The sequence below is a fragment of the Sarcophilus harrisii genome, chromosome 1 (assembly GCF_902635505.1).
Source record: "Sarcophilus harrisii chromosome 1, mSarHar1.11, whole genome shotgun sequence".
NCBI lineage: Eukaryota > Metazoa > Chordata > Mammalia > Dasyuromorphia > Dasyuridae > Sarcophilus > Sarcophilus harrisii.
In genome coordinates this window covers 675915886-675932148 of record NC_045426.1, presented here as the reverse complement: position 1 = coordinate 675932148, position 16263 = coordinate 675915886, and the positions used below count along the sequence as shown (strand labels likewise).

The following is a 16263-nucleotide window of genomic DNA, read 5'->3' as shown; positions in this document are numbered from 1 at the left end:
CCTTCATTCCTCCTTCTCTCTCTCCCTCCTTTCCTTAATTCCTCCTTCCCTTTCTTCCTTCCTTCATTCTTCCTTCCCTTCCTTCTTTCCTTCCTCCTTTCTTTCATTCTTCCCTACTTCCTTTCCTTTCTTTCTTCCTGCTTCCCTCCTTTGTCCCTCCCTCTCCCCTTCCTTCCTCCTTCCTTCCTTTCTCCCTTCCTTTCCTTCTCCCTTCCTTTCTTCCTTCATGATAAAGGGATCCACCTTATCAGGAGCTCTCCTGTGAACCTGTAAAATCTTAGGCTCTAGACAACAAAAACTAAGACCCTTCCCTAAGATATAAAGAGTTGGGATCTGCTTTGATGGAAAGAGTTCACCAACCAAAGAAATGAGGTCTTTGATGGCATTGGTTGACAATTAATTATTAATTTATATCCAGCTCAAAACAGATGGGAGACTGTGACCTGAGAAAGGGAAAAGAATAAATTGATGTAAAGAGCCTTTAAGTAGGTGGATTCATCCATGGCTTACTCCTTGGGGCCAAGGATCCGAGCTGGTATCAGCTCAAACCTGTATTAGTTCCATTATTGGATTTTCTGTGAGAGCATTTACCCCCATGAAAATTGGCAAACGCTACAAATCATAATCCAATTTATGATATCGTTGATTATTTAGACTTAAGAAAGTGATGGAGAAAATGTCAATAATTAAACCTGAGAGCTTGTCTTACTTTTTCAGAAATAAGATTGCTAAACCATTGTTAAACATTTACCAGTCTACCACCGCCTTGCCCCCAGCCCATAGACCCTGAAGCAGACCTAGCAGTAATAGTCAGGCTTCTGGCAGGAGTGGATCTCCAGGCTGCCTCTCCCCAGAGACGCTCTGCACCAGGCCCTCCCCTCAGATAAATGTTCCAGGATCATTCGGGGCCCTTGATTGATCATGGTTAGCTTTTAAAGACCTGGAAGGGGGAAGGGGGAGACACAGGCCTGGCCCCAGCCACTTTACCTCTCATTGAAAGAGAAAAGGGGAGGGAAAGAAGGTGACTCGGTTCAACAAAAACTTCCCAGGCACCTACTGTGAGTGGAGAAAGGGGAGACATAAATGAGTAAGATTCGGTCTCCCTGTGCAAGGGCTCATAAATCTTCTAGGGAGAAGTAACTAGCCAGATCAGGGGCCAAAAGAAAGAGCAGAAGGGGATGATTTCCAGGTCCTCGCCCTCTCAGAGGGGACCAAGGTCATTCATCTTTGTACGTAAAAGGGAAAGAGAGACAGAGGGGACAATCAGAGAGCTGGGTTAGAGGGTCTGATCCTTGACCAAGGCTTAAGAAACTGATTTGTTTTATCCTTTTTACCGCCTGAGCTCTAGGGAAACCAAAATGTCATTTCTTTCACTTGGGTCAAAAAGATCAACTTTATAAGTATAAAATGGAGAGGATAGAGCAGAAAAAGACCTGGGAGTTTTAGTGGACTACAAGCGACCTGCAGCCATGACCTAGGCTACCACGGCAGGCAGGGACTGACTCAGTTCAGGTTTGATAGTGGAACAAAAGAGACACTTATAGGTCATTCAGTTTAACAAATAAACAAAAATTTCTTAGCTATAGCCTGAAAATGGGCGACTAGTAGGAAAAGTGGTTAGGGCACCGAGCATGGAATCGGGAAGACTCATCTTCCTGAATTTAAATCCACACTCAGACCCTTACTAGCCATGTGATCCTAAGCAAGTCACTTCACCCAGTCTGCCTCGGTTTCCTCATCTGTAAAATGAGCTGGAGAAGGCAATGGTGAACCACCCCAGTATCTCTGCCAAGAAAAACCCAAATGGATCATGGAGTGCATGGAGCGTCAGATGGGACCAAAATATGTGAACAACAATAAAATCTTGTCCCCGTGAGATGTCTCTGAAAGATTGCTCCTAAAAAAAATAAAAAAATAAAAAATTAAAAAAAAAAAAAGATTGCTCCTGTTCCTTTGTGAGGACCACTTAGGGACACGGTTACCTCTCCCTTGTTACCAGAAAGCAAGATTTCCTTGGGGCTCCTCCCTTGGTGCCCCAAGCCCTCCCAGGGAAGGGTTTACCATGAGCTCCAGGTATTGTGAAGGAGCTGGCCCACTTTACATTACAGAAAGTGAGGGAACTCAGAGGGCCTGCCTTTTGCCACCGCCGCACACCCCCGTGTCTGTTCTTCTGCCACTAAGAGCCACTCTGAATGTCTTTCTGCAGATGCCAGGGCCTGGGTGTGCCCGCTGTGCCTGGCCACTGCCCTGCACTTCTGCCCGCTTTGCAGAATCAACCATCCGCCTTGTGTCAGGGCAGGAGAAGAGCCACCACTGGGGCCTGGGCTCTTCTGCCCATCAGAAGATGGGATCAGAGCATTATGTAGGGCTGAGGGCCCTGGCACTATCCCTGCCGCCGGTCTGACTCTGCCCCCTTTGGCAAAAGTGCTCAGAAGGTGCCCGGAGGTGCCCATGGCTGCTGCCGCTGGGGTCTGTCGCTGCCTTCCTGAGCTGGATCATATAGAAAGTCACAAAAATTCAGAAAACCAGAGCCTTCTTGGCTGAGTGCACGGCTCTATTCCCCCTGTGCAAGGAGGAGCAATCTCTGGGAGGGTGAGATGGTGCCCAGGTTTGAGTCCTCTCCCTGAGAGGGAAGGGAAGGGAAGAGACGAGACAGACTGATGGGAGTGAGAGAAACAGAGATAGAGAGACAAAGACAGACAGAAATACAGACAGATTGGGATGGGGGGGCCATGAAGAGACGATAACAGACAGAGACAGAGAGACACAGAGAGAGCCAGAGAAACAGAGAGATACAGAGAGACAGAGACAGAGAAACACAGAGAGAGAGGAGAGAGACAGAAAGACAGAGAAATAGAGAAAGAGCCACAGATAGACAGACAGAAATAGAGAAAGAGCCACAGACAGACAGAAAAAAAGACAGATTGGGATGGGGGAGTGGGGCATGAAGAGACGATACAAACAGAGACAGAGAGAAACAGAGAAAGAGACAGAGAGAGATACAGAGAGACAGAGAGAGAGAGAGGAGAGAGACAGAAAGACAGAGAAATAGAAAAAGAAAGAGCCACAGACAGACAGAGAGAAACAAAGACAGATTGGGGGGTGGAGAAGGAAGAGACATCAGAGAGAGAAACAGAGGAAAGACAGTGAAAGAGAAAGTAACAGACAAAGGGAAGACAGACAGATGGAGGTGGCAAGACAGAGAAGAGAGAGGAGAGAGACAGAGAGAAACAGAGACAATAAGAGAGAAAGAAACAACGGGGAGAGACAGAAAGACAGAAATGGGGTAGAGAGAAAGAAGAGAGACAGAGAGAGGGACAGATAGACACAGAGACAGAGAACTTTTTAAACTTTTAAATGCAGCACCTCTGCCTGCCCTCAGCTAATGAAATGAGTTCCCACTGACACATTTGTCTAATTTCTCAAGTGCAGAAATGTTCCTAAACTCCCGGGAGAATCTAGCGTCATCCTTTTAATTGCCTCAATGACTTGCACAAAAGAATCACAACAAAATCTCCGTGGCCAAATTGTGGTTGATCTCTCAAATTCCAGATTAAAAGATAAAAACATCTCAGAGAGCACAGCTGTTGGACAATCCGCAGATTCCAGGGATTTGCCTTAGTTTTCTTTTTCTCACTGTCGGGCCCTCCTGCCAACCCTCCATGGCTGGCAAAGTCCAGAAGCCATTAGAAGAAGGAGGACCGCTGATCCAGCTGCACTCATTTCCAAAAAGCCATTCCAAACCAAATAGTTTGTACAAATATGAATCCCTTAAATCTTCAACTTTTCAAGAGCTTGCTCCAAGGCAATTGATGGTGACCATTAGCAATTCAAAGGCATCATCAGTCACAGGAAGGGCTAAGTTCTGAATTTGTCCTTTTCTGATGATGGGAAAAACCTTTCTTGATCCTAAAAAAATTCAGTCCCTCCTGAGTACTTTGAAGGTAAACTGAGTCCTGAAGAGATTCCCTCCATGGAACTTGAAGGAGATTTAAATTAACAGGCTGGAAGGCTAAACAAAGTTCTGAGGGCTCAGAACAGTTGACTACATAATCTATCTTCAGGGCACAGATCATACTCACACATACAGCAGCACATACTTCTTGCTGAATAACCACTTAAAGTTTATTCTCTAATCACCAGGAGTGGATAACATCTCAAAGTAAGAAATTACTCTCTGAAGACTTCAACTCAAAAGAATCACATGATGACCACAAGAATCATCTTCCTCTATGCTGACCCTCCCTCACTTTCAACTAGTTCATTGCACCAACTCCCCCAGTTGGTCCCTGTCCCTCAAAAGATAGTTTTGATACAGTTCAATACTGGAACAAAATGAGACTTGGTCAGTCATTCAATAACTATCAAAAGGAGAACTACTGAGCCATAGCAGGAAAAAGATGGATATTCAACAAGGATAGGTATAAGGTCACCTCAAGGTTACTCTGTGATCAGAGCACTGGGTCCGTAGTCAGGAAGACCTCAATACAAATCTCAGACACTTAGCTGTGTGACCCTGAGCAAATCACCTAACTGATGTCTGCCTCAGTCTTCTCATCTGTAAAATGAGCTAGAAGAGGAAATGGCAAACCACTTCAGTATCTTCATCAAGAAAAACCTTAATGACATCATGAAGAATCAAACATGACTGAACAACAACAAGAAATTAATCCAGCTGAATGAAATTCCCTTTTTTGAGTTGCCCATCATAATCCACAAGGAAGCATCTATTGGTTTCCTTGGACTCTGCATGTTTCATATGCAAACTGCCCAAAAATTATCTTTAGTCCTCAGAGTCAACTGAGAATTAAGGATGGTTTCAATAACTTTTAAGGTAAAGTGAATGAAGGTGTTAGGATATTATATTAAGAGACAGAGCAATAGTTGTCAAGAGAACATTGTATACAGCATTATGCGATGTGATGTGATACAAGATTATGCACCGATCAATTCTGATGGATGTGACTCTCTTCAACAATGAGATGATTCAGGCCAGTTCCAATGGTCTTGTGATGGAGAGAATCATCTACACCCAGAGAGAGGATGAGGGAACTGAGTGTGGATAACAACAAAATATATTTACTTTGTTGTTGTTGTCGTTTGATTGCATTTTGTTTTCTTTCTCATATTTTTTTTCCTTTTTGGTCTGATTTTTCTTGTGCAGGAGGATAATTGTGGAAATATGTGTAAAAGAACTGCCCATTTTAATATAGATTGGATTACTTGCCATCTAGGGGAAGAGATGGGGAGAAAACATTTGGAATACAAGGTTCTGCAAGGGTGAATACTGAAAACTATCTATACTTGTGTTTTGAAAATAAAAAGCTTTATTTAAAAAAAAAAAAAGAATAATAGTTGTTTTCCCTTTTGCCCTATTCAGACTATCTGAGTTACTTTGTTCAGTTCTGAGTGAACTATTTAGCAATTTTCTAAAAAAAAAAAATTAACTGGATAATACACAAAAAAGGGTACAAGCAGAACAATAAAAGGCTAGAGTAATAAAGTACCTGAAGAAGAGATTGGAGATATGTACTAGACAGATTAAACCACCTGAATACCATCTTGACCATACACACAAAGGGAGATAGCCCGGGACCCTGAACCCCAAAGCTACCATCCAGGGAAAGAACTCGTGTAGATGTAGAGATAAGACCCAGCAACTCCCTCTGCAGGGTGCTGCAGCCCTCATTTCCCCTGATTCAGAAGAGAAAGTCTTTACCACCACCAAAGTCCTCAACACTATCAAATGGCTCCAGATTACTAATGGATATGGTTTTATCAGTAGAAATGGCATTAAAGAAGATGGAATACCATTTCTTTTACCTTGGCACCCTAGGGACCATAGGCTCTTTCCATCTGCCCTGTTGTTGAACTTTCTTAAGTGCACTTTCTTTCCCCAATTAAAATGGGAACTTCTTGAAATTAGACTCTCTATTTGTATCCCCAGCACTTTGCAAAAATTATTGATTAATGGATGCGTTTTCATTCATTCCTCCACTCAATCAAAACCAAGCCCTTTGAGAATCAAGTGAAGGAAATGAGTTAACTGGGAGAAGAAAAAACTTGGGAAGGATGTGAGAACTCTTCAAGTATTTGAAAGGTTGTCTAGTGAAGAAGGATAAGCTTTGTTCTGATTGGCCCTAGGGAGCAGGACTAGAATAATGTCAAAAAGCAATTCAAGGAAGATTTAGGTTTGACATGGGGGGGAGGGAACCCAACAACTGCCTTACACATGGAAGCATCCCAAAGTGGGAGAGGCTGCCTCATGGACCACTCTCAGTAAAGTTCTACAAAGGTTGGGTGACCACGTATCAGGCTAAAAGACTTCAGGAGTTCCTGTGCACTCAGAAATTCTCTGATGCTCTGAAACCAGAACAAGAAAACAGGGCGATATTTACATAGGTTTGCAAAATACTTTGCATAGATTATCTCATTTGAGATAATGAGATAATCTCAGGCTGTGGGTACAGGAATCAAGGATCTGCTTTCCAGAGCTGCGGGGAAGAACACCTGCCTTCAGCCCTCGCACATGCACATGCGCATGGGTGCACGAGTGTACACACACACACACACACACACGCACATACGCACACACCTGAGCTAAGTGTGAACCTTGGCTCAGCTATGGACCACCTGTGTGCCCTCTGGAAAGTCATCTAACCTTTCTGTAAATCAGTTTCCTCATCTGTAAAATAAATGATTGGAAAAGGTGGTCCTGGAAGTCCCTTCCAGGTCAAAAATCACCATCCTTTCATCTTAGAAATTTCCCTTGGAAGATGGATGGGAACATGGAGTTGGGGTCAAGCCATAGAGAAAAGGGCAATGGCCTCAGTCTTCTCTGAAAAGTAAAGATTCATATGTTCATGCCTGGAAAAGGTCGTGGGCCAGTCACAGAGTGAGAACAAATGAACAGATGGACAACATTACTTGTTCAAGGAGTTGTGTTAAAAGGCACTGTGCAACCCACACCCGCCGCCTCCTTCACCCAAAGTTACTTTGCATTTAGCTTATAAATATATGTGTGAGTGAGGAAGCCAGGTGACAGCTAGATGGATAATGTGTAGTACCAGGTTTCAGGAGAACCTGAATTCAAATGTGACTTCCCACACTAGCTGTGTGACCCCAGGCAAGTCACCCCATTGCCTCTAAGTGTGTGTGTGTGTGTGTGTGTCTATGTATGAAAGAGAGAGACAAAGAGAGAGAGACAGAGAGAGAGAGACAGAGAGAGAGAGAGAGAGAGAGAGAGAGAGAGAGAGAGAGAGAGAGGAGGAAGGAAAGAAGGGAGGGAGGGAGATGGAGACAGAGAGAGAAAGAGAGAAGGGATGGAGAGAGAGAAGTCAGCAAGACTAGGTTCGAGTCTTGCCCGTGACTTATATTGATTGTGTGATCTTAGGAAGGACAAGTCTGAGATGTGCAACTGTGTAGATCCGCTTTGAGAAAGAGATTCTCCTCACAGGGAGTTTCTCAGAAATGAAATCGCAGCTCGATTCAAATCAAAGGGGAGGGGGCTTGTAAAGTCAAGTCAGACTAAGGAGTTAGGGTTGGGATCTTCACCAATGTGCCCTTGGGCTGCCAGTCCTTCCCGAGAGGGAGAGAGGCAAGAGGCAGCTCTTCCGTAAATGTCTCCCTCCGAGCCCCAGGCACTTCCGAGTCGGGTCCCACCGTTCTCCCCATCAGCTGTTTCATCGCTCCCTCTCACCCAGACTGTGAGCTCCCCACCGCGGAAACAGGCCCACTGCCAGTCGGGAGATCTACTTTTCCGAGGACTGCCCGAGTGCCTTTGGACACGTCCCTGGTGCCTACCTTCTGGGCTCCGGTTTCCTTCTCCTCTTCCTGAGGAAGAAGGGGCTGCACCAGATGGCCTCTACCGGCCCTGTCAGCTCGGATCTGACACTTGGAGAGGTGTAGCTGACCCGTAAATGCAGAGAAACAGCGGGGGGAGGGGGGAGCCCCACCCCAGTTCAGACCAAGAGTTGGCTCGGAGAATGGCTTGACGGCCTCGGATTAAATTCCTGTCTGACTTCGGCCAAATCACTTGTCTCCAAACCTCAGGTTTTCCCGTAGAGTGAGGGGGGGGGGGAACGAAAGGATGTGGAAGGTCCTTTCTGGTTCTCAAACCAGGATCCGAGCGATTTCCCTGCCGCTCTCTTCCCTCCCTCTTCCCCCCAGGCCCAGGGAGCCCCATAAGCGAAGCGGGTTTGCCCTTTGGCATCATCCCGGGTGAGCGCCGGGGACAGCAGGCAAGAGGAGGAACAAGGAGCAGGACAAGGGACTAGGACAGGATTACGCGCATTTTCTGGGGTTCCCTAGGAGCTCGTCCCGGTAGTCTGCGAGCACGAGGGGCAGGAGCGGGGGCAGGAGAGGAGGGGCTGTGCCCAGTGCTCCAGGCGGCCCAGGATTGGGGAGGGGAGGGCCTGCGCCCTCTCCTCGGAAGCCCTCTCCATGGGCAGCGGGGGTCTACCGAAGCCGAAGCTTGGGCAAGAGGGGACCCCGGAGCCCCAGACGGACCCTCTTCCTCGCTCTCCGGCTGACTCAGCACCCGCAGCCCAATCCCGACCCTCCGCGCGGGCACCGAGGGACCCTCAGCTCGGGCTGAGCGGGAGCCGGGAGCCCCAGGCCGCCCGACCACGGGCGTCCCCAGAGCCAGCCTGCTGCGAGAGAGGAGCCGGCTCCGGCCAGCTTCCCGCGCAGCTCCGGCTCTAACTACCAGGAGGGGCGATTATCCGATTCCCTGGGGAACACGCACCGCCAGCAGCTTAAACTCGCTCCTGGGGCTGCCACAAACGGATGCACTGTCCGGGCAGCTCCGCTGAGCCCGTAAAGAGCCGGGCGCCGGGCATCGCCGGCCCCAGCAGAGCCCTCTGCCTGCAGCCCGCAGCATCTCCCTGAGCCCCGGCGCGGGCCCTTTAAGGCTTCGGGGTGGAGCGGGAGGGCCCCACCCCCTCGCCTTCAGGCTCCGCCCCCTGGACTAGACTCATTAGCATGATCCCGCCCCCGTCACTGCTAGGCTTCGCCGGCTCTGGAGCTGCCAGTGTCCAGGGCTGGAGGGACGCGCGGCGGGCGGCTCGGAGGTGGAGGCACTAGTTCCGTTTGCGGTCCGAGAGGCAGGAGCGGGCTGGGGGCTGAGCCGGAGCGGGAGCCGGAGCCCCAGCCGGAGCGGGAGCCGGAGCGGGAGCCGGAGCGGGAGCCGGAGCCCGAGCCGGAGCCGGAGCCGGAGCCGGAGCTGGAGCCCGAGCCGGAGCCGGAGCCGGAGCCGGAGCCCGAGCCGGAGCCCGAGCCGGTGCGCCCGGGGCGCGCAGAGCCGGGCGCGGACCGCCGGAAAGGACTGAGCCGGAGCGGAGCAGCCAGCGCCCGGGGAGGCTGCCGGGGATGTGAGCCCGCAGAGCCCCCGGAGCCGGGACCCGAGCCGGAGAGCCCCCGCGGCGATGTGAGCCCCGCGGCCCGGAGCCCGAAGCCCAGCCCGAGCCCGAGCCCGAGCGGGCGCGACGCGATGGGTGCGGGGCGCTCCCCGGGGGCTGGGGCCGCCGCTGCTGCTGCTCGCGCTGTGGCTGCAGGGCCGGGGGGGCAGCGCGGCGCCCGCGCCCCGCACTGAGGATCTGAGTCTGGGAGTGGTGAGTGCGGGACCGCGGGGGAGGGCAGGACGCGCGGGAGGAGGGAGGGGGCCAGCCCGGACGGTCATTCCCCGGAGCCGCGGATCTGGTCCCCGGCTCTCCGAGCCCGGGGGCAAAGCGCCGAGCAGGGAGCAGGCCGGGCCCCCACCGCCCCCGGCCCCGCGAAGCCACGCGGGCAAAAGTTTGTCCGCAGCCCCGGAAAAAGATGGGTGGCGGGCGGGGGGAGAGGGTCGGCGGCCCCCGGAGGGGCAGCCAGCCGATGGACAGGTGGGAAAAGGGAGCGCTGGATGTATATGGGGGAGGGCGCTTCCCCGCACAGCTGGCGGGGCGAAGTCCCGAGACCCCTCCACCCCTTGGGAGCTGGTGCAGCGGCGGCTCCGTCGTGGCCCCAGGAACCAGAGAGCGCCCCTCCCCATCCCCAGCATCGGAGCCTTAAAAGCCCCATCTTTCTGGCCCGGGGCCAGGCTCCGTGTGCTCGTGTGGATGGGCGGGAAGCAGAGGGCGAGCAGGTGCCCAGCCCGCTGGAGTGCTTGGGGCTTCGAGGAGGAGGTCTCCCGGGAGTGTGGCACCCGGGAAAATTGGCCGTCGCCGGATCTGGACCTGTCACATGAGACGTTCTTGAGTCCGGTTCTTCCCTCTTCTCCGGAGCATCCTTCTTCCCTACCCATTCCCGGCGCATCTTCTTCCTTTCCCAAGCTGGTCCTAGAGGATTTCTCAGAAGCTGGGAGCCCTGGGTAACTCTGGCTTGGATTGTTTTGCTGCTTTTCCTGGAAGGATTTCTGCCAGCTGAGCAGAAGCTGTAAAGATTCCTCGGGAGCCTGATGATGTGGAGGATGCCCCGCAAAAGCTCCCTAAGCCTGCCCAGTACTTAAGAAACCTGTTTGCCAGCTCAGGCCCCTCTGGTGCCTTCCTCTCTGCCTCCAGTACCCACAGACATTTTATTCTCAGAGGCAGGGGATGGAGTAGAGAGATGTACCCATTTTATAAATGGAGAAATTGAGTCAGTGAGCTATTGTGCAGTCAGTCATACAGAGGATCCAGATACAGGAAGCGAGATCAGGTCCAGGTCTTCCCTGAAAGCCTTCAATATCAGCCCATCGGCTCTCTCAGTTCCATCTTTCTAAGCGAAGGCGAGTTTCCAGTGCAGACTATTTTTTTTCCCTTTTCCTACCCGGTGAGGGATGCTGCTGTTGCTGCTGCTGTCGCCCTGGAAACTAACCCGAGTCAGAGGACAAGAGAAAAGTCAAATTCTGCAGCTTCCAATGTGTGGTCCCCAGAGCAAAGCCTGGACCTGGATTGGCTTGTTTTCTCCCAAGCTGCTTGGGTGTGAAACTTCAGGTTCCCTCGCCATCTTCCCCCCCTCTCACACATGTCAGAAGCTCCAGGATCTCTGTGCTTTCAGAGCAGCCCTGCTTGGGGCAGGGGAAGGCTTCCTGGTGGTGGTGCCATCTGCTTTGAATGTTGTCACCCACTTGCTAGATCTATTTGGACAGTCCCTCCCCTGAAATGCAAATCCTACCTATGCTCTCTGAAAGCATCTTCCCACACGCCCACCCTTTGAAACCCTCCGTTCATTTTTACACTAGCAGGATCTGTGCAGAAGCTAAGTGGGCATCCTTGCCCTGTTGCCTCATCTGGGGCCTGTGTTAGTGATCCGAGCTAAGGAAAAGGGAGTCCTTTCTTCCCCACTCACAGGCCTCGGTATGCACAAGGTCAGGTTCAGGGTGGGGAGATGAGGATCGGTGCAGTTTGGAGAAGCCCAGGGAGAGGGGATGGACACATCATTCAGGGTTGTCTGTTTTGGGGGGAGATGCTAGGGCCAGTTTTGGCAGACAGATGGGGAGGGGCTAAAGCTGCTTGGGGTGATAGTTGAAGGCAATTCATGTATTTGAAGGAGATAGAAGGGGCAGAGGCTGATTCTGATAGTGGTAAGGGATGGGGGGGCAGTTCAGCTGAGGTACCCCCAAATGTATGTAGGCAAGCGGCTGTATTAGCTCCTGTGAGTCCCTGGTCCATGTGTTGGCAACCCTGTAGGCATCCTTTTTGAGCTGTGCTGCATCCTGCTGGGGTGGGAGGCTGGTTCTGAAGCCCTTCTGCTCGCCAATTGTCCTGGCAAAGCTTGTGTTCTTCCATTGTGACCCCCTCACCCCACTTTCCCATCCTCAGCCCACAGGACCCAGATCTCTTTCTCTTTGGGTATTCGGGCTTGCCTCCTCCCACCCCCACTATGGCAGAAAAGTGTCAGTTCCCTCCCACATCCGCTGCCTGGGGACCACATTTGCATTCCTTAATGGAGGTTCCTGTGGGGTCTCCCGCGTGCTTGGCCGGCTGTGTTCCGCTTCCTGGGGCCGCCTTTGTTTCGGGTCGGGGGGCACGGTTCCGGAGGCTCCCTTGACTGCCCAGTTTCTCTGGGCTGGTGAGAGGAGGGGGTGACCCAGACATACAGGTCAGCCAAGGTTCTGTCCAGCAGGACTCAGGCAGAGCTGTAAGCCAGCCCCGGGTGCACCCCCTTCCCAGGGGCGACCTCCCTTCCACCTGCCCGGATCACGCTGTGTGTGTTGGTCCATCCCTCCCCATAACATCCCTGCCCTCCCCTTCCCCCCCAGCTTTCCTGGACACTGAGTCATGCACGCATGTGTGTGTGTGTATGTTTGTGCCAGATTACTATGAGGAGAGTCTTTCTGAGTCCAAGATGTTAAAGCCTCCCCCATACAACGTTGAGAACAGATAGGAGAAAAGGAAACAATGAGTGGAGCCAGATTCTTCCCACTGATCCTGTCCAAGCAGCCCGTGGAATCCAAGAAGTCCAGGATCTGAAGCCCTCCTTTCCCTTAGACTCAGTTCCTAGCATCTTGTGGACATGTTCACTCCGGCTGCTGTCCAAGCTAGAATCATTTCTTCTCTATTCCCTCCTCTCCTTTCTCCCTCAGACAGAGCTCAGTCCCTACTGTTCTTCAGGGCATGGGTCCAAGAGAAGACCTGAGCCCTGGAGCGGGAGAGGTTGGGAGGAAGGGCCCCCTCGCTTCCCCTTCTCACCCTCATTTGTGGAGCCCTTTGCACTTCTCCCAGGAACCCCGCTGCCACCCTGAGGTCAGCAGCCCTCTGCATATCTAGTCACTGACTCATTCTCAGGGTATTTCCTCATTTGGAGTAAAATCTGTCTTAATCTGTGATAATTTCCCTTAAACCTCAGGCAGCATCTCACGTCCATATGCTTCCTTCCATCTCCTCCTCCATCCCTTCTGCAGTCTCTCCAACCATCCACTCCCCCTTGAATCTCCTCTCTCCCCCTTTCTAACTATGGATCATCTTCCTCTCTACCTAGGGATCCCGTTCCTGTGACCCTCTGTTCCCTTCCCCTCCTTCAGACTGCTTCATGCCTTGGAATGAGTATCCCTGAGGGGAGGGGGCAACTTGAGGTTCACCTAGAGAAGAGGGCTAGATTTGGTTCAAATTCCCCATCTTCCTAATACTTCTGTGAGCTCAGACAAATGACCTAACATCTCTGAGCCTTAGTTTCCTCATCTGTACGATCAGAGGATTGAACCAAAAGCTCCAATGCTATGATGCTGTTTACTTCAGTTTTTTATATCAGCTTGTGTTGTTTTCTTTCAGGAGATTTTTATTTCAATAGGATATTCTGGGGGGAATGGAGGAATCTCCAAGATGCAAAGGATTGCATCTCTAATGGTACAAATTCAGGTCCTGGGAAGGGCAAAGGAAGGAGAGATATTCTTAAATATCAAAAGCTCTCTTTTCCTTCATCCATAAAATGGAACCAACAGTATATGAACAGAGTTGTTCTAAGGTACTTTTTGAAATGGGAGTTGTTGCTGTTATTAATATTAACTGCTCCCAATGAGACACCCAATCAAGGACATTGAGACTTCCCCGCTCACAGAACACAGGCAGCCACTGAGCATCCATTCCCAAAGGGAGTCAGTTCAATAATGACTGGTTAGGAGAGTGTTACAGAGGAAATAAAATGGAGTCTAGTCACAGGATCTGGGTTCAGATCTCAGCTCTTTAGTCAGTTTTCTCTGTGACCTTAGACGTGTTCTTTAGCTTCAGTTTCTTTATCTGTAAAATGAAACAGTGAGATGAGGTGACTTCGGAGGACCTTTGCAACTCTCACACTGGGATCCTTAGAATCTTAACATTTATTAAGCACTTACTATAGGTAGTACTTGTACTACAGTACAAATCCTGGGGGTACATACAGCTGTTAACTAAGATCCCAATCTCTTCCCTTCCAGGGCTCATAGTCTAGTCTATGGGTTCCTTCTCCTCAACCACACTGGCCTTTAAAATGAACAATTCCCAAGAGCTAGGATTGTAAGAAATCTCTTCTTAACCTTAGGTGCCAGGATCCTTGAGAGGAGAGGTGGATAGACTTAGGAGATCCATGGACTTGGGAAAACAGTTATATTTTTATTTCCCTCTGATTGGCTTCCTTTGTAATCCTATTTTACTTCATGCATCTAAAAACCTTATTCCAAAAAGGAGTGAAGGTTTCATCAGACTGCCAAATGAGAGGCCGTGATAAAAAGTGGTTAAGAACACTTCTCTACATCAGGTCCCTCCATTTTACTGAGGAGGAGATAGGAACCCAAGAGGTGAAGGGAGGTGGTTGCCCATGATCACCCAGGTTTCAAATCCTGACCTCCCAGCTCTAACTACAATGCTCTTCCCCTCCTTGCCCATGCCCTCTTTTTTGGCACCCTCCCTGCAACCCTCTCCTTGAAGCCAACTGTATTCTTCAATTAAGGGAATTTTTCAGCCCAAGATCCCTTGGAGTCACCTAGGATGAAAGCATGTGCCTCGGTGGAAGAATTAAATAGAGAGTGGCCAGCAGGTTGCCTTTAATCAACAGCAGACTTTAACTAACACTCAGTTCCCCACATGAAAGAGGTCTCAAATATAAAGTCATAAATGCGACATTTGCTGATTTTTCTTCATCTTTAATACATTTGTAGTTACCAATCTCCAATGCAAGTTTCTGTGGGCCTCTGAGCTCCATCTCCTCCCAGACAACCTCTCCCTGCCTGGTCTTCAGCTCTTTAAAGCTGAGGCATTTGGATGAAGTCTCTCTTTCTCATTGACCCTTTCCCATAATTATCGTTCCCACATCATACCCAGGGGTCTGCAATTCTGCCACGATGTTAAGTACCTTGGGAAGGATTTTCTCCACCTCCATCAAAAAATATATATTTTTCCGATTAGTTTGCAAATTTCTCCCAGAGTCCTTTGTTCTCTGGAACAAGCACTGCTGGTCTCTTAAAATGGAATCACCCTGAACGAAGGACAACAATTGATCCCTCTGATAATCCTGGGAGGGAGGCAAGAATCCTATGACAAAATCCTCTGAGCCTAGAGCTGGAAGGGATCTTCTAGCTGTATCGGCTCCATCTCCCTCTTTTTATAGGAGAGGAAACTGAGGGCTGGAGGTTTAGTGGTTTTTTAAGGTGGTTTTTTAAGTTCATATTTCTATCTTAGTCTCCGGTTGTGGAAGGACCAGCAAAGAAAGTGGGGGGAGGGTTAGAAAGGTGGGATTTGCAGTCCTCTGAATACAGATGTACACTATACCACAAATTATAGGCAGTGGCATCATCCCCATCCTACAAATGAGGAAACTGAGGTTAAGTGACCCACATTCTACTAAGGGTCACAGGTGGGATTTGAACTCTGGCCTTCGTGACTGTAGATTTGAAGTATTTACTCAAACATGCCCAAGAATCAAATGAGGTAAAATTTTTAAAAAGTTTAGCATTAGTGCCTCGAATCCAGCAGACACTTAATAAATGTTTATTCCCATTCCCTTCCCAGTGAATCTGTGGATAAATTTCCATGGGATCCACAAAAATGGATGGGAGGAAAATGCACCTTTGTTGTTCTTGGCTTTGTAATGTTCGGTATTTTATTTTATTTTATACATTTAAAAACATGATTCTGAAAAGGGGTCCATGGGCTTCATCAGACTGCCCAAGGGAGCCAGGACATGAAAAAGTTTAAGAGCCCCTGCTCTGGGTCCGTGCCCTGCCCACCACTTCACACGCCAAAACTGTTGGTCCCTCACACCTTAGTGTGAATTAGTTGGTCCGTCCCCTTTGGGAGATGCTGAGAGTCAAGTGGGGGGAATGTAAGAGAGAGGAGATCACTTTATGGCAGCGTTTGTTATCCCCCATTCAACAGAAAGTGGGGTACAGAGACCTGGGTGATCATGGGAAGAGGGTTTCCCCTAAGTAAGAGGGGGCTGGGGCTTAGGGGCACACCCCGTAGTCAGGTCAGAAGAGCCTTGGAGCGGAAGGAGGGAGTTCTCCCGGCCTGTGGTACCTGCCATGGGGGGAGAACAGGACAGAATCTAGCACTGGGCAGGTGGATCCCGAGCTGCAGAGGACTCTGGTTCCATCAGTGAGTCAAGGCCGACCTCTGGTGGTTGTCGGGAGAACAGCCGCTGCACCTGCTGTTCCTCCCTGGGAGTCCCTGGCCGGGAAGCCTTTCACCCAGGAGACTCCTTTCTCAGCGCCCAGAAAAGGTGTAGGGTTAAGACCCCATCTTAGGGGATTGTGGGAAAAGGAGATTTTTTTTGAAGTTCTAATTTCAGGCTGAGGACTGGATAAAATGCCCTTGCAGAAATCCTTCCAGTCCCAGA

The 16263-nt window shown here is 50.0% G+C and overlaps 1 protein-coding gene across 1 annotated transcript in view; it reads left to right on the top strand.

Moving 5' to 3' along the window:
• Positions 1-2062: 2062 nt before the first annotated feature.
• Positions 2063-16263, top strand: part of MMP17 (matrix metallopeptidase 17) — a 70535-nt gene continuing 56334 nt past the window's right edge. Inside the window, exons 1-6 of the mRNA XM_031948390.1 lie at positions 2063-2362; positions 7704-7875; positions 8170-8220; positions 8327-8696; positions 9109-9371; positions 9433-9611. Of these exons, the coding sequence (XP_031804250.1) occupies positions 2063-2362; positions 7704-7875; positions 8170-8220; positions 8327-8696; positions 9109-9371; positions 9433-9611 (1335 nt within the window). The remainder of the gene's footprint in view (positions 2363-7703; positions 7876-8169; positions 8221-8326; positions 8697-9108; positions 9372-9432; positions 9612-16263) is intronic.